This window comes from Colletotrichum truncatum, assembly GCF_014235925.2.
Source record: "Colletotrichum truncatum strain CMES1059 chromosome Unknown Contig_0015, whole genome shotgun sequence".
Taxonomy (NCBI): domain Eukaryota; kingdom Fungi; phylum Ascomycota; class Sordariomycetes; order Glomerellales; family Glomerellaceae; genus Colletotrichum; species Colletotrichum truncatum.
Window position 1 is genome coordinate 310,723 of NW_027222412.1, and position 16,864 is coordinate 327,586.

At 47.3% G+C, this 16,864-nt stretch overlaps 5 protein-coding genes across 5 annotated transcripts; 3 read left to right on the forward strand and 2 right to left on the reverse strand.

The window, feature by feature from the left end:
- Positions 1-1,678: 1,678 nt before the first annotated feature.
- On the forward strand, positions 1,679-2,650 carry CTRU02_215365 (dehydrogenase reductase; the record flags this gene model as incomplete). The annotated part of the gene is made up of 1 exon (XM_036731558.1): positions 1,679-2,650. One exon carries the CDS (start codon positions 1,679-1,681, stop codon positions 2,648-2,650), a length of 972 nt encoding a protein of 323 aa, XP_036576766.1.
- An 865-nt stretch (positions 2,651-3,515) lies between these two features.
- CTRU02_215366 (uncharacterized protein) lies at positions 3,516-8,543 on the reverse strand (the record flags this gene model as incomplete). The annotated part of the gene is made up of 1 exon (XM_036731559.2): positions 3,516-8,543. The coding sequence occupies one exon, from the start codon at positions 8,541-8,543 to the stop codon at positions 3,516-3,518; it is 5,028 nt and encodes a 1,675-aa protein (XP_036576767.2).
- A 2,267-nt stretch (positions 8,544-10,810) lies between these two features.
- Positions 10,811-11,162, forward strand: CTRU02_215367 (uncharacterized protein; the record flags this gene model as incomplete). The annotated part of the gene is made up of 3 exons (XM_036731560.1): positions 10,811-10,921; positions 10,969-11,078; positions 11,135-11,162. The coding sequence occupies 3 exons, from the start codon at positions 10,811-10,813 to the stop codon at positions 11,160-11,162; spliced, it is 249 nt and encodes an 82-aa protein (XP_036576768.1).
- A 1,739-nt stretch (positions 11,163-12,901) lies between these two features.
- Positions 12,902-13,672, reverse strand: CTRU02_215368 (uncharacterized protein; the record flags this gene model as incomplete). The annotated part of the gene is made up of 1 exon (XM_036731561.1): positions 12,902-13,672. One exon carries the CDS (start codon positions 13,670-13,672, stop codon positions 12,902-12,904), a length of 771 nt encoding a protein of 256 aa, XP_036576769.1.
- A 920-nt stretch (positions 13,673-14,592) lies between these two features.
- CTRU02_215369 (short-chain dehydrogenase protein) lies at positions 14,593-15,625 on the forward strand (the record flags this gene model as incomplete). The annotated part of the gene is made up of 2 exons (XM_036731562.1): positions 14,593-14,666; positions 14,737-15,625. The coding sequence occupies 2 exons, from the start codon at positions 14,593-14,595 to the stop codon at positions 15,623-15,625; spliced, it is 963 nt and encodes a 320-aa protein (XP_036576770.1).
- Between the last annotated feature and the right edge of the window lie 1,239 nt (positions 15,626-16,864).

Sequence of the window (16,864 nt, forward strand, 5' to 3'; positions counted from 1 at the left end):
TCCCCATGTTTTTCTGGATTCGTTGCTCTTTATTGAGTTGAAGATTGGATGCAAGAGCATAGAGTACAGATAGGCTTTTCCATCCCTGGCTTCCAGTAATAAGCACGTGAATATGTTCATTAAAAATGAGATTAGAAGTCGGAAAAAGTCATCTTTATAACACAAGATTGGCCTAGAGTGCTGTTATGTTGGACGAAAATTTTATCATACACTGGGGTAGTCACATAGAAAACATGCCTTTAACAAAGTATCAGAGGCTTTGATACCTTACTCAAATCTTCCCGTATGAATAAGTTTGTAACCTTGTTATGATGCTCCCAAGTACTTTTTCGGGTAGACACTCGAGACACAGCACATCGTAAGGCTTCTAGTTTCGCATGCATAGAAATAAACCGAAACAAAAGTATTTCGGAGGTCAACATCAAGATCCAAAGCCAAATTGCGGATCAATTTCCAACATGATGAAAGCAAGACCAGGGCCACGTAAACTGGTAGGGCCCACTCTCTTCTCATTCGCTAGCCTACAAATGGCAGTTCACTATTCTACATGCTCATTGATGAATGCAGCTCACAGTAGGTAGCAAACATGCAACATCCAGTGTTTGTCGCATGTTTTGTTGGCGGAGGTGGCGCTTCGTTTTTTAACAGCTCTGCCAGGCCCGCCAGGGTTCTTCCACTCTACCCGCCTCAGACGTTCGCACTAATATGACAAGTTTGCTGTACCCTGTTTCTGCGAACCCCTGCACCCTCGACTTGAGTTGGGCTGGCCCTGTTGACACTATTGCCTGGCCACCTGATTGCCCCGCCTTGAAGATTCTGTGGACAATGTGTAATGGAACCTTAATCGAATCGATGAAGTCGAAGACTGTAATGTTTTTCATGTATGAAATCTCCCCTCTACTCCTTAAATCTTTGTTGTCGAAGTTCGAGATCCCTCCCTTCGCTATCCAAAGCCTCCACCTTCATCGTGGATCTCGGGTAAGCATCCCGAAGATCTCTAACAGGCTGGTCGAGACCCACGAATTCCAACCTGCAGTGGCAGTACTTCTTACAGGCTGTGCAAACAATAGGCCAGAAACAAACAAACCAAACACATAAACACTCAAATTTTTCAATCAAATCTTGCTTCTTTTCGCAGCAGTAAAAACAAGGAACACAAATAATCCCGATGACCATCCCGTTCCGTGGATGCGGGGTTGCGTGTCTGCGGGAATATGAATCCCAAAAAAACATAAACCCGACAAGATAACCCCGGTATTAAAGTCCGCCACTTAAAACCGGCAGTGGCTTGTAAAGAAATGGACTGCGCCACGGCATTAACAGCCCGGACTTCGTTGGCGCACGGGAATCAATGTCCGCCATCATTACCAAGCGACTCGAGCCCTGGCGTGCAGCGCTGTAAATTCCTTGCTTTCTGGCTGGGCCATGAGAATTGCTGGCCACCTGGCGAAAGCCTGCCTCGTAACAGGCAGACGGCGATGCACGCAGTGCCTGATTAAGGTGACATTGAGTATTTAAAGATTAGAACCACGCAGACACAGACGATAATAAACAGCACGATTACACGCATATCTAGTCTTATTTAAATCGACACATCCCAAACAATTGTTCTTCTCGTTCTTATTAATGCCCACTCAACTGAATCCATATAACAACTAATTACTTAACTTCATACGAAATGGTCTTCAAGAACTCGTTCATAATCACAGGTGGTACTCAAGGCATGGGATACCATGCAGCCCTGATCATCGCCAAAGAACATCCTGAGTTTCTCGTCGTGATCTTGGCACGATCTGACAGGAACCATGCTGCCGAGACGATCAACAAAACCCTAGGCCAGTCCAACACCATCTTTATGCCAATTGATCTGGGCAACCCCGACAGTGTGCGCCGTTTCGTTAAGAATTGGATTGCCGACACGTCGAAGCCCCAGATCAAAGGTCTGGTGATGAACGCGGCGCTGCAATTCCCAACAACTCTTCAGCTGACAGACGAGGGTATGGAAAAGACATTTGCCATCTCGCATGTGGGACACGCGATTCTCTTCCACCTTCTTTGCCCTTACCTCGCCACTGGTTCTCGCATCGTTCTCACATCAAGCGGCACTCACGATCCAGCGCAAAAGTCAGGTCTGCCGGATGCCGAATACAACTCGGCTGAAGAACTGGCATTCCCGCCACCATCCAAGGTGGATATTCCCGGTCGGAAGCGCTACTCAACCACCAAGCTCTGCAACGTGCTCTGGGCTTATGCGCTTGCACGGCACCTGGCTGAAAGAGCCCCGGAACGCGGTATCACTGTCAACGCCATGGACCCAGGTCTTATGCCCGGTACAGGACTGGCGCGCGAGGCCAGCGCCATTGAAGGATGGCTCTGGAATTCAGTTTTACCGCACATGCTAGGTCTCCTCCGTATAATATTCAACCCCAATGTACACACACCGGCGGAGTCAGCAGCCGCGCTGGCTCGTTTGGCCGTGTCACCCAGCGTCGAAGGAGTTACCGGCAAATATTTCGAAGGGTTGAAAGAGATCATGTCCAGCAATGACAGTTACGTTAAGAGCAAACAAGAGGATCTGTGGAACTGGACCATCAACTACGTAGCACAGGGAGATGAGTCTGAAGCGGAGCGGTTACGGTCACTTAAGTGAGGCAATTGAGGAGCGAATGCATTCAATGCTGCTTGATTAATGGGTTTCGTTTTTTTTTTTCTTAAATGCAACTTCTGAAAGGGCTGTTGAACAGAGCACAGGAACTTAGGTTCTCTTTATAGGATTAGCGTTTGTATCGTTTGAATGTTCGTTTGCTAAGGTAATAAGGCATATCCTAGCGTATTTAGATCATATGATATCTCTTGTAATTTAATTTTGATAAACGCGGTCCTTGTAGTCTTTGCCTGTAGGAACGAAGTTCCGAAAGGAGTCAGTGACGCGAGGTTCGCAAAAGCTATCTACCCCTTCGAAAGATTGTCCGCAGTGGTCGAGTGAGTGTTTGTGCTGAGCTTACACGCCATCGGAAAAGAGCTTCAGGACGGAAAATTCGAATTTTACATGGAATTAAAAAAGTCAAAATCGCCGTCTTTGAGGGTTTGATTCCTACTCCTGCTGCTGTTCTCCAGCCAGCAGCCTCCCGCCGCCAGGGTGTTACAGCCAGCTTAGACAACCTAAAGTAATTGTAGGTTTCACAGGGGGTGAAACAGGGGGTGAAACGGAATTCCGTTCGTCAATAACAAATAACAGTAAATTGGTTCTAATCGATGGTTCATGATGATAGTTGAAAGTGGTGTTGTTGACTAGAAGGTGGGGATATTCCCCCTTGGCCTGTCACGTGGGTCTGGGAGGCTTGGGCCTCTCAGCCTGGCGGGCGTGTGGCTGGAAGTGCCACACGACTCCGTATTCCAACTATCGCAACACTGGAAACTCTCTTTTTATGGTGTTGAAGCGGTTGGAATACGTTGTCCCTATACAGTTCCGTCTCCTCGTCAATTCGGCCTCCTATCCCTACTTTCTCCCGTAGTTACGGTCTTGTTACCCATCCCTCCATACGTATCGTTATCGTGTTGCTATCAACGAATCTCTCGAGGGCTCGATTTGGTTTGCTCTTCGTGAGGGCATCAGCAGGGTTGTCTTCGCCGTTAATCCAACGAATTTCTTGTAGTTCTCGTCTTTCGTACGATTGTCTCAACGCCATGATATCGATCATGAGTCGCTTTTCTTTGGTAGTGCCCAGCTTCACGAGACACTCGTACAGCGAATAGGAATCGGTACAGACAACTGTCTGAATCGTTGGTAGGTTGAGGTGGTCAGTGATTGTCGCCAGGGTTGTGGCGAGGGCGTAGGCCATATCGACGCCAGCGACCATCCCGTAGATCTCTGACGCTAATACGCTGCGGGTGACTCGTTTACTCTTCGTAGAGCTGTAATGAACGAGGTTACCGTGAATCGTGAATTCTCCGTTGTTGCTGTCAGAGGAAGTGTCGTTGGCTAGGATGATCAGAAACCCTAATTGGGAGGAGAGGTCGTGGTTATTAGCGAACGACCCGTCAACGAAAACGAATAGCTTGGCTGTTGTAAGGTCGAGTGGGATAAACGTTATTCCTCGGTTAGGCGATTCCATTTGCCATCGAATCCGTTGATCCAGTGCTTTTATCGCTTCTGGCGAGGGGTCTTGGTGTTGGGCAGCAGTAGATAAATCGAAACAGGCCTCGGGTTGGCAAATTGACGCGATGTACGCCCCTCTGGCGCGTTGTTCGACATATTGCTGTTTTGGGTTGGGTTCAGTAGTCTCAATACATCGTAACTTCTTGGCTTGTCCCTTTTGCCTCAAATTGATCGAATTGTCGGTTGACAGCGCGATTATCCCTCCGTTGAATTGGAGGGGTTCGTCAATTGTGAGGATATTCTTCGCTTTTGCCGTAAAAGCCGCTTTTTCTAACTGTTCGTCTTCTAATTGTGAGAACGCCTTGTCTGACAAACCGAGGGTATCGTCGGTTTGCATGCCGATACAGCCAAAGTGTGGATTTTCGGTAGATGAGATCAATAGGCATGGATCGTACGAAGAAGTAACCATCTGGAGATTCTCTCTGTGATGCTTGTGATACGTTGCCCACCAGTGGGTTCCAGCTTCTGCGATTCCGTACAGAGGCTTCACAACCTCCATAATGGTCCCTTTTGGGTACTGGTCTTGAATTTGCTTCGGTGGGTAGGCGAGAATAGTGCGATTGAGCCTTGTGGAGGATTGAACGTAGGCTTGTGTGATATCTCGAAGCCATAGTTGTTTCCCTTCTCGTAGGAGTGACGGGGTAATTGACAGAATTAGCCGTTGACTCGCCCGTTGAATCGTTGGCGATTGGGTCAATATAGCCTTCTTGCTATCGTCGGCGTAACCCTGTATTACAAGTCTCGATTTCTCGTAGGGTTCGGTTGTTTTACCCTTGACTTCGTTGACGATACGAGATCGGAAGATTCGTACGTTCTGGTGCCTTCTCTTATTGAACTGGGTGAATTTGAACACTCCTCTAGCGATGAGGCTGTTGATCTCTTGTTTAGTTGACTGTTCGAACGGTTCGCCTGGTGTAGTAATAACACCTTCTCGTCGTAGTTTGATTGCTAATTCTTCGTCTGCTTGCTCCTTAATCGATAGGAATATTTGTTGATAATCCGGGTCATCGTTGAATTCCTCTGTGAAGTGGGCGATTGGCAGTGGTCTCTTCCGGGGTCTGCCCGGGCGTCTTCTCGGTGGCTCCGGTGCCTCTTGCGGTTCGTCCGGTTCACTGCCTCCGCCGGCGACGATAATTTCGTCGCGTACTACTTCCTGCTGCGGTATCTCAGCTTCGGGTTCTTCTTCTTCTGGCGCGGCGATGGAATTAGGTGGTTGATCGGGATCTTCGTAGTATGGTTTGACTACGGTAGACCGGAAGGTCTTCGGACCACGTGGCGTATCGACAGTACAGGTTTCGCCGTTTATGGCTGCTAAAGTAAACGGTCCGGTCCAGCCCTTCTTTTCGCGCCATACTCGTACTTGCGACCGTAGCGGTAAATTAACAATTGGCCCTGTATCAGGGCCATTGCGGGTGGCGATAGCTTCTGCCACCTGTCGCCTTGCGTGAAGTTCGCGTACTTCGCTCGTCGCCTTCTTAATCGCTTTCGCCCGCCTTGTGACTTCGGGAGATGGCGGCGAATCGTCGGTAATTCGTGGGTACGAGCCGAATACCAAGAGTGTTGGCACTATTCCGTTCGGGCCAGCAGTATCGTTAACTGCTTTGACTGCTGTTTGAAGTGCTGATTCTGGCGTAATTGTTGGGTCTTCTGCTCTGATGATTTCGTACGCCCTCCTTAGAGGTGTATGGTATCGTTCAACTTTCCCAATACTGTTGTGGGCTTCTATGGGAATTTCCTTGATTTCAATTGCCATTCCTCTCGCCGCGTTTCGGAATTCTGTTGAGCGGAAGTTTGTTCCAGCGTCGGTAACTAGCCAGTCTGGGGGTCCCTGATACACATCTATCCAGCAGAGGCGTAGGGCTTCCCAAGTGGCTTTCGCAGAAATGTCCTCAAGGAACCGGGCGGCGTTGAACGCCGTGGCGGTATCGACGACGTGGAGGACCGGTCTGTTACCCTCAAGGTACATCACGTCGGCGATAACCTCGTAGTTGAATTCGTAATCGTCTCGTAACGTGAATTTGAACCGTGATGGCGCTGGTGCGTGCATTTGGCATCGATGGCAGACTTTCGATAGTTGCTCAATTGCCGTAATTTCAACTGGGTGGCCGGCCCTCTGGAGCACCTTGTGTAATCGTTGAACAGATGGGTGTCCGAAGCGACGGTGAACCCGTCGCAATTCAGCGTCTGTGAGGTGGTTCCAGGCGAGTGGTTTCTCCTTATCGAGTAATAACCATGGGTGGCCCCATTTGCGAATAATAGGTACGACCTTGTTTCCTTGGATGAGGGTATTCGTAACGTTGTTAAAGTAGACCTTCAATCGGTCCATATCTCCTAGGCACATAAGGAAGGGAGTGTTAGTCTCAATAACGTGAAATTTGACGCTTCCAAACGGCGTTGGCACTTTGGTAGTCCCTATAGACTCCAGTGGTATCCCATCGCCGAATTTCACTGTAACGCCGCCAGCCGCCTCAGTGTTTAACGTAATTCCTTCGTAAATTTGTTGTAGGGCCACGAATTGTGGGTGGCCAGCGGTTGAGAATCCTGCTGCGCCCGAGTCGGGCATGATCCCTTGGAAGTTCTGGGCAGAGTAGCGTCCCTCGAGTGTGAATTGCGAAGGTAGCTCTTTCGGTTCTGGTTGGTTGCGGAAGAGGTCTTCTTTCGTAATAGCATGGCGGGTTGACTGGTCTGCTAGGATCGTGGCGATCCTGTTGCCGTCAATTGCTGTTGTAGTGAAATAGGCGGTGACCTGGAATTGACTGTCGCTGCCGGTCTCTTCCTCTTCGTCACTTTCACTGGTTTGTTCGGTTACGTGGTAGTATTGCTGGGGGTCTTCGGCGGTAGGTTGTAGGTCTAACCCGTCGAAACCCTCGTATTGGACGAGAAATTGGCCATATGCTGGAAGTGACGTATCCTGGGCATATTGGGTGGTTTTGAACTTCTCGTACGCTTTTCGTCTCTCTTCTGTGGTGTGTTTGGTTGACCAGCAGTTAGGTTTTCCACACACGTAGCACTTCTTAGGCGTTGGCGGTAATAGGGGTCTGTCACGGCTTCTTCCTCGTGATGATCGACTTCGTGATGAACGACTGTATCGTGAATAACGCCCTCGACCGTTGAAAGTTCTGTCGGTCCAGTACTGCTCTGGTGGGTTGGCTACTGTGTTGAATTGTTGTTGGTTGAGACGGGTAGCTGTCTCGATCGACGAGATTAATTGGCTGCGAAGTCCCTCGTACGTCTCAGCCGGTACAAATAACGCCATTGCACACTCTGGAATATCTCTACAAGCGTGTAGAAGTTGGGTATGGAGGGATCGGTCGTTGTGATCCTGTTGTGGCAAACCGGGCTGAATCTTGCTTAATTTGTCACATAGTATGTCAAAACACTCCGATTTGGTCTTTCCAGGGTTATCGCGAATGATTTGGGGAAGAGTAGTTGTATTCCACTGCGTAACGTACGCTTGTTGCCTTTCCCTAGTCTCGAAGTGTGATTTCAATTGGTTGATCATGGTCTCGAAGTTGGGCTGTGGGTTGATCACTTTAATCGAGGCGTAGAAGTAGGTTTTGGCTATTCCTTTCAGTATTAGGGGAAGTGCCCTGTTGTATTGGGAGGTGTGAATTCCCAGCATTCTACAGTGATCCACGAATACTGGCATCTTCTTTTCGAGTACATCGTACATATCGCCGCTGTATTTCATATCGTCGGGGTATAGTTTCGCGAATTCTGTTAATTGCTTTCCGATACGGTCTGTTGACTCGTATGGTTGGAAGTCTGTTAACGGAGAGACCGTGGGATGTGGCGGTCGGTACGGTAGTTGCCACTGTTGTTGTTCTTGTGGAGGAGGTGGCTGTAGGGTTGGTTCGACTCTTCCTCCTGTGCTGTTGGCTACTGTTGCCGGTCTCGTGATCTCTTCGTGGAATTCGGGGTCTTTTATCAGAGCCTTCAGGTTGCGATATCTCTTGACGCCTTGTTCGAGTTCTTGGGGTGACCAGTAGTGGAATTCTTCCTTTTTGAGGGCTAATGCCACGTTTTTCGAGATTTTCTTGCCATCCATTTCGACGTAGACGCCGTTACCGATTAAATGGTCTCTGAAGAATCGTAGGATTGGGGGAGGTACGTTCTGGAAGTCTTCTTCTGACCAGTCGGCGAAATCGGGAGAAACTTCGTTCCATAGCTCGAGGCCCGTGAGATTCCTCTTCTCATAGGTCTCAAGTAGGAAACCCATATAGGAACCCAGTTGCTGTGGGCTAGCGTTTGTAAGGTCGATTGCCCAGTTGCCCCATACTGCTGGATCGATCATACTTTCGATTCTCTGTGGGATGGGGACTGTTGATTGGCTTTTGGCAGTGACGCCGCTCGCGGGCGATCCTTCTCGTGAATTTCGCTCCATTCTGACAGTATAAAAGGATTACTTCTGTTCAGAATCTTGAATTCTAATCCTCAACAGCGTCAGCTGCGATTGGTGCAAGATGCAGGCCTGGAAGTGGGAGTCAAAAGACGATTCGGGATATTACGATTCTAAGGGGAAAGAATCGTGAAATCGGGGATTTTCGTCGGTTCGTCGTTTGTTTCCGTCGGCGCCGTTCTCGCTGATGTTCTCGAGGGGTGTGAGGGTATACACAGGTCTCGAATTGGTAGGGAGAGAGTTCTACCGTAGATTCTCTCGTGAATCTCTCTTTCTCGCTTCGGGCTTCGCTCCTCACTGTTGGGAAGTTTAGAATCTAGCGGACAGTTGGCCTTATGACGCCCACAACCACGTGCGTTTCTCCTAAGCCGCAGCCTCGGAGGCGTATACGTATAGCTGTATAGGCGGATTACCGCCGGTAGTCTCCGCTCGCCTTTCGGCGTGTTCTTCTTCTGGTAGGGAGGTCTCTTGTGGCAGGCGCCTCGCGGTTGGCACCTCGTCTGGGGATTTATTGAGAAACTAGCGGGCGCCTCGTGATTGGCACCGCGCGTGGGGGATAGTTGTAGTTGGGGAAGTTGTTGTCCCTTGTGGGATTCGTGAATCTTCGCCCTTGTGGCGTGAAGAGGTTGGAAGACCGTCGATTCGGTAGGTCTCTTCTTCTGGTGATTGAAAACGCGTGATGGAACGCTCTTGCCAGCGATAATTGGCTGCGATTAACCTTATCCCGCCCAGGGTGAGCGTAGCAGTCCCTAGGTTACTCGAATAATCGGATTGCTGGTAGATTCGAGGAAAAGAAGCTTTCTTCTGCTGGTTTCCGTAGATCCCAGTTACTCTCGCTTCTTCTCTCGTTAGCACGAAATCCCTACTTTTACCTGGGCTTGGGTATCCAGTTCAAGAAGTCGTCTCTTCTGGTGTTGACCTTGCTGATCTGCGGTTTGTCCGTAGCAGAGTGGTAATTGTGAAGTTAACCAAATTAATGGCAACTGTGAGGTTTACCACTGATCAGTGTAGGTTTCACAGGGGGTGAAACAGGGGGTGAAACGGAATTCCGTTCGTCAATAACAAATAACAGTAAATTGGTTCTAATCGATGGTTCATGATGATAGTTGAAAGTGGTGTTGTTGACTAGAAGGTGGGGATATTCCCCCTTGGCCTGTCACGTGGGTCTGGGAGGCTTGGGCCTCTCAGCCTGGCGGGCGTGTGGCTGGAAGTGCCACACGACTCCGTATTCCAACTATCGCAACAGTAATTTCTGCTAATAGAATCTGAGGCTGAGAGACTAATTATAGGTCGTAGATCGTTGACTAGTAAACGTACTGATAGATCGACGGGTAGGGTAAGGGGATAGTCATACACTAAATACTTAAGTAATAACAATATCATACTACTGTGACATTTAGGCTGGGAGCCATCCAAGATAAATCACAAAGGTAAGCTGATTACTGAATAAATATAAGAGTCCTTATCCTCCAGGTTTGAGTCCTCACCTATATATTACTATCGGTTCCTGGGGACCGTCATCTTAGGGTCTGTCTTTGTCCCGGGACTGACTGGGGACCGTCGGTTCTTGTCCTGATAAGTCCTTGGATAATGAAAAATTCTTTTTCCTACGCCTTTGAAGAACATTTAGAGTAATTTCAGAGTCACCTAGTTCTTAAGAACTATATGGACACCCCCCTCCCCCCTTCTTTGTTCTTTCACAAATCTGGCATTATAAAAATATTTTCAAGATTTAGTTTCTTTCCCTTTCTTAGCAATGCCTTCATAATAATAAAAATATTAAGGCGAATAGGGTTGACGTTTTCCAACTCGCTAGAGCGTAGATCTGTAGATCGCAATAGGAAGTGTCAGCATAATGCAGCTGCGTAAAGTATAATATACTCGGCTTTAGGTAGAAGAGCAAACATGTTACCAGAGACCGGTATGCTTAGCTGCTGCTGTAGCCCTTTGATGGGGCAAGACCCTAGTAAGTCCTATCAAGTTATATTAATATAGTAAAATACAAAAGTACTAGGATTTATAGGAGAGGCCGAATAATGGAGCGCAAATGCGCCGTACTATTGTATTTACTTATATTAAACCCAGCTGTGTTATATAATACGAGTCATAGGGCCCTAATTACAGTAAAGGGCCTTATGTTTAATATTAACAGTCAACAGCTACTACAACTCCTATATAAGGCAAGGGGCTTGCCTACGATCTCTAGATAAATCTGCCTCCTTCTTACTTTATTTTTTACCTTTATTTTCAAGATGGTTCAAATCGCTTTAGCTACTGCTGCTGTTCTTGCTTGCTTTGCTGCTTCCGCGCAAGCCTGTAGTGGTTGGTATCAGTGTAAAAACATTGACGGAAGTCACTGTTGTGTATGCTCATCACGTCATACGGCTGAAGCCTTTACTAAGTTTGATAGGTTATTCCCGCACAGTCAGGTGGCCCTAGTGACTGCCCAACTAATTGCAATGGCGGTTCCGCATGGCCTCCAGAGTGTATCGAACCCATCACTGGCAAAGGCCGCAAAGCGTAAGCTGCTTTCTCAGCATCCTCTAGACAACCAAAAGCTAACGGATGTGTCTTAGGTGCCCCGGGTACAAGGGCGGCTTTTGAGAATGTAGACTGGGAGCTAGCGAGATGAAGATTGTGCTAGCCTAGGAACAATTTTGACTGCTAGGCTTAAGCTAATTAGGCCAAATGTTCCCCACATGCATAACAAAAGTATCGCTTATGCCATGAGGCTCTTAGTTAGATGTTCAATAAGACCTAACATCTTATCCTTCCTTGCCATCCTTCCTTGCCTGCCGGGTATAGTAAGAGAACTGTACAGAACGAGGACAGCTTAGACACGTGTATTTGTGCGGAGCAAAAGGAGCTTGAGAACGGTACCCAGGCCGAAGCCGATTTCCACACAATATTAAAATTGTTTCTCATAAAAGCTACACTGCCTCTAATTGGACAAAATGTTGATGTTACAGAGTTATCCACTTCTTTGCTGCTAGAGAAGAAGAAATAATAATATTGTGGTAAACTAATTCTGCTAGATATCGGTATGTGAGGTTAACTGCGTAGTTAACTGCCCTGCCTGTTTACAAAACTAAGACAGACCGGCAGAGAAACAACCTGTAGCTTCACAAGGCAAAGCGATAAATGTCATAATGGCTGGTTAAGACTACTGATGCTTTTCTTATGTTGAAGTTTTTCAGCCTCCAATCTAATTTAAATCAGTAGGTAGATAGATCTTTGAGCAGAATTTAGGATTAACGGTGGAACCCGAAGTTGGCAAGACTTGACTCACCGGCTCAACACCCCTTTTCTGATATGTTGGACCCCTGGATGGTGTGCTACTCTCTTCCGAGACTTGCCGATCCCCTCAAGCAACAGTGGGCTTTCTACCCTTTGTGGTTGCCGTTTCGTCTTGTCTAAAAATGGTAGTGGTTGCGAACTTGCGGTGTTAACTGCTCGTTATATCGCAGCAGCTTGCAAAAAGAGCCCTTGGTCAAGCCCGCAAGCCATGTTATTAACCTTAAGGCAGGTCAGGGAATCCAATCAGCTTGTGATGTGTTGGAGATGGTTCAGTCTGGTATAATGAACATACAGCGAATGCAGAGTCATCTCTTCGGGAGGGTGGCCGAGTTGGTTATGGCGCCAGGTTAAGGTCAGCTTAACATCTGTTTCCTGGTGGGGCAACCCGCGCGAGTTCGAGTCTCGTCCCTCTCATTTTTATTTTTTTAAAAACAAAAGTAATACAGCCAGACCTATATTGTTCAAAGAGGAGCCTACAAATAGTCAAAGCAGCGCCAGAATGTTAGTTGCCTTCGGATTCTGACATTAACAACTGATGGAAACTAGTCAAAGAGAGATAAAGTATGAAATTTAACACTGGGCCTCAGGATAAAAGAATCCGTCTTTCGAAGTAAGTATTAGTAAACACGTAAGCTATTTAATAAATCACTACTTCCTATATTGTTTGTGGCGTTAAGCTTTGTCTGTACCTCAGGGCCCTTAGCGAGGGGTTGTATTCGTCCACCTTGACAAGGTCTTCACAAAGGGTGCCCGCAGCAAGACAAACAGTATTTTAACTACCTTTCGCAGGTTGATTACAAGTTTATTAACGGTGTCAGAAGCATTGGGTAAGACGTTGCGTGTGTCCTAATCCACATCCATGCAGATAGTATGTTTACTTCAGTCGAGAAGAGAGGTAACTTAGTAGTCATTCATCACAAAACAGCCAACTCATAGATTGCTTTCTTACAAGGCCGTGTGCAAAGCGAGGCAAGTTGCATTCAAGCCCATACCACCGCTTTTATATCGGCTTCAGGGAAGGCATATCCTATCAAACTCATAGAAAACTAAGGTCGGAAAACTGCATGTGCAATGCAGTCATCATAAACGAAGGGTTTCTCTTCTCTTTCGATCCGCCATCGATTGGTCGCCTCCAACATTCCTGGCAAGTCCATAAACAACCACCCCCATTTCCTTAAAAACCCTTCCGACATTTCCCAGCCCGTGATATCCCATGGCGGCGACCACGCAATGATGCCACGTTGTTTGATCTCGTCGTCAGGGAAGCCCTCGTATAACCCGCCAATACAGTCAGCCCATAGCTCATCCTCATCAAAGGTGCCAGAAGCTCGAATCAAGCGGTCTCTTCCCTCAGGACATGGAAACAAGTCAACCCAGTCACCATGCGGCACCGTTTGTTGAAGTTTGGTAGGTAGTAGCGCTGAAGGGAGTAAGTTTGGCTTGGTAGGCCAGGGTATGACATGTATAACCTCCTCATCACAGTCAAAGGGCGTAACGAGGATGCCGGAAATCAGAGAGCGGTTAACGGCCAGAGCGCGGAGAGCGTTAAATTGAAGGAGTGTGATAAGGTGATCCGGACAGAGCGGGAATACCACAGTAGACTGGTCTATTTTAGATTCACGAAGCAGTAAGGGGCTTTTCGTATTGTACAGCTGCGTGACACTGGATATTGGGACGATGGATATGGATTGCTTTTTGACGTTCCAGCATTCCACTAATGCTTCTGGTTCGGTAAGAGACCTGGATGTGGCGTTGGAGGCTTCCGATGTCTTCCTTAGGGCTTTGCGTCTTCCTATTTGGTTGTCAGTTGTAATCATTCTGTAACCAACTCACCAGGCTTGTCCTAAATCCTGCTTTGGACAAAAGGTTGATGCTTTGCTTACTATATGCCCTTGTATTGAGTCTAGTCTGTGCTCGTCTGCGTGCTGCGGCATCCTTCGTCCCCGTCCAGTCGTCTTCGCTGTTAACGGCCTGAATGCAGTCAGCAAGCCGTAGCGCCTTATCAGTTAGAACTGATGGGGTACTAACTTCGTTCAATTGTGGCATAGTTAGAAGTTGGATGCGCGGTGACGTTAAACTTGCGGACTGATTTGTACCAATCATGATGGCGATGGACGTACGATTTGTGATAACGGTCAAATTAGCGATGAAGGAGACAAGTTTCATGCGGCTACCAATGGCAATTTATGCAGCCTGCTCATAACGAATTTGAAAATCGGAAATCGAGAAACGGTATTATCCCGTGGCTAAGACGTAGCCAGAGAGTGGCTATGGCAATAGCACGCTATCATTCGTCACCATCAGAGAGCCTAACCTGAGTAAGCCAAGCGCTATGCAACCTGCTCACATCGCGGACTTAAGTCACAAGCTCCAGAGTCACGCATGCACTATCTGAGTGACAAACGCCACGTTATGATACATCCATCCCCTGCGAGATTGAACGGTTAGCCCCACACTGCATGCACCTGGCTCACGCTCCACTTAGAACATCTCTTCAATTGTACGAGTTGGACTTTAAGGAGTTAAGGATCATGCATTTGCTCACCTTATATGGCGTGAAAAAAAATAGCAGTCCAGTCCAAAGGATCTCGATTAAACACCATTTGAAGCCGTATAAAGAGGGCGACAACACTTTAAGTTCGACATATTTCGTATCACCCAAGACCAATTTAATACATCAAGGTTATCCCTCTGCCTTTGCATTAAACCTTCATACTTGGACTCGATATTTTGGTCAATGACTTTCCATCCCGAATCTCTCCCTGATCTCAGGGGCAAAGTTTTCGTAGTTACAGGTGGAAATGCCGGCATGTAAGCGTCTCCGTTTTCTTTTTTTTTTTTTTCCCCATGAGGCTGAACCGAAGAACTTATCAACTTGTAGAGGTTATTACACCGTAGCCCATCTCGCAAAACATGGTGCACACGTTTACATGTGCGCCCGATCCCCTGAAAAAGGCGCAGCAGCCATCGACAACATGAAAAAGGAATACCCGTCAGCCAATATCGACCTTCTGATAATGGACCTTATGGACCTCTCCAGTGTTGTCACGGCAGCCAATCAATTCCTCGCTTCCGAAACAGTTCTACACGGCCTGGTTAACAATGCTGGCATAATGGCTACGCCCTTCGAAATGACAAAAAATGACCATGAGGCTCAATGGCAGACTAATTACCTTTCACATTGGGTTTTGACAGCGTACCTGCTTCCTGTAATGTTGCGGACTGCCAAAACGCTTCCTCCTGGTGGGGTCCGCATCGTCAACGTCAGTTCCTCAGGTCATTTGGGCGCACCTAAAGGCGGGATCAATTTCGACGATCTATCACTTAGTGATAGGGATCCTTGGCAGCGATATGGACAGAGCAAGCTCGCAAACATCCTGCACACCAAGACCCTACATAAGATGTACGGGCCCAACTCCCCCAGTGCACGGAACGGGGAGGGCGAGATCTGGGTTTCAGCTGTACACCCAGGTCTTGTCGAAACAAATCTCGCCACATCGGTTGAAAATTCAGGGTCATTAATGACGATAGTGATTTCTCTCTCGCGCATGCTTGGGTTATTATGGTCGGCCGACAAGGGCTCCTGGTCCAGTTTGTTTTGTACAGCAAGCCCCAATATGACGATAGAGCAGTGTGGGACGTATCTAGAAATTTTCTCGCGGTTTGGGGAACCGTGGTGGGAGAGCGGCGCGGCGAAGGATCATGTTCTTGCAGAGAGATTAGAAGCATGGACTGAGGAGGCGATGAAGAGAGAGGGGTGGATTCAATGATTGTGTCAATCGACTTCAATTGTTGGTTATATTTTTAGTAGCTTTGACGTATTACTTTGGTTTCTGTTCCATCTAATTTACTTCCTCAACGAGTCTATAGTCTTGTATTGAATATCCATTGACCCCTTGTTATCAATCCACCGCTTGTATTTGATAGCTTGAGGATCTCGTGGCAAGCAGCAAGCAAAGAACAGGAGGGTTCGCTTCCAAAAGTAACTTTTCAGTCTCGCTGTGCGCCTAAGCCTGGAATGGTAACTTACATAGTAAATGTATGGAAGAGAGCAATAGCAAAGAGGGAAAGGACAGACTGAGCTACCAAATTTGCCCCCTAGTTGCAAAGCGTTTAATGATTATGTCCCTTTTCATGCTTGCGTAGACTAGAGGTTTAGTGGAATTAGTATACAAAATAAGATGCTAGTAGTTAAATGACCAGAAAGTATCTGGTGATAGAAGAAAGCTGGATCTGGTTGGCCATCAAACGTCTATGCTCTGTTTGCCTCTTTTGGCAAACCCATTTGAGATTGTTCTTGCTACGCACTCTAGGCAACAAAAATGCTATTCCATTGGGCTTAGTCTTCGCAAGACATGGAACAAATCAGACGTAAAGGTGGAATTAGCGTTTTTACCTTCATTAGGCCCCAGCATTAAATATCATAGAAGAAGCCAGATAATTCTCTCTTTAGCTTTCACAATCCAAGCCTTATCAGAGCTCATTCCAAGTTCACGATCATTTGGCTTTAGTGCTATGTCCTTCGCAGTGTGCTTTCTGTCTGCTAGAGGACCTAGTCCTTATGTTCCTAAATCAGTAAACAGTCGCGTATTAGATGTTAGGTTGAAAGCAAGAGATCTAGGAAGACCTAAATTCGAAGTCTGCTGAGATGCGCCCGTTACAGTGATCCAGACTTGCAAAGCCTTGTCACCCGGTGTAGTTGCTAACGTCCAGCCGTTTGGAGAGAATGCCACCGCGCTGATCCAGTCACTGCGGCCGTCCAGTTTCTTTAGATGAACACCAGCCTTGTACTTTTGACCTTCCAGACTACCTGTCACTCTGTTTTCTTTGTACATACAATTAAGCCCGTAAAAGCAGTGACATTCTATGATTGAGCCTCTATAAAGCTGAAACTGGAATCCCACCAAGGATCGATATGTCGGATTAATGATGTTCAGTCAAAGGGCTGGCTCTTCTCATTCAACACACACAGCGCAAGGAACTGGGCTGAATGTTTAAAGATTTAGAGG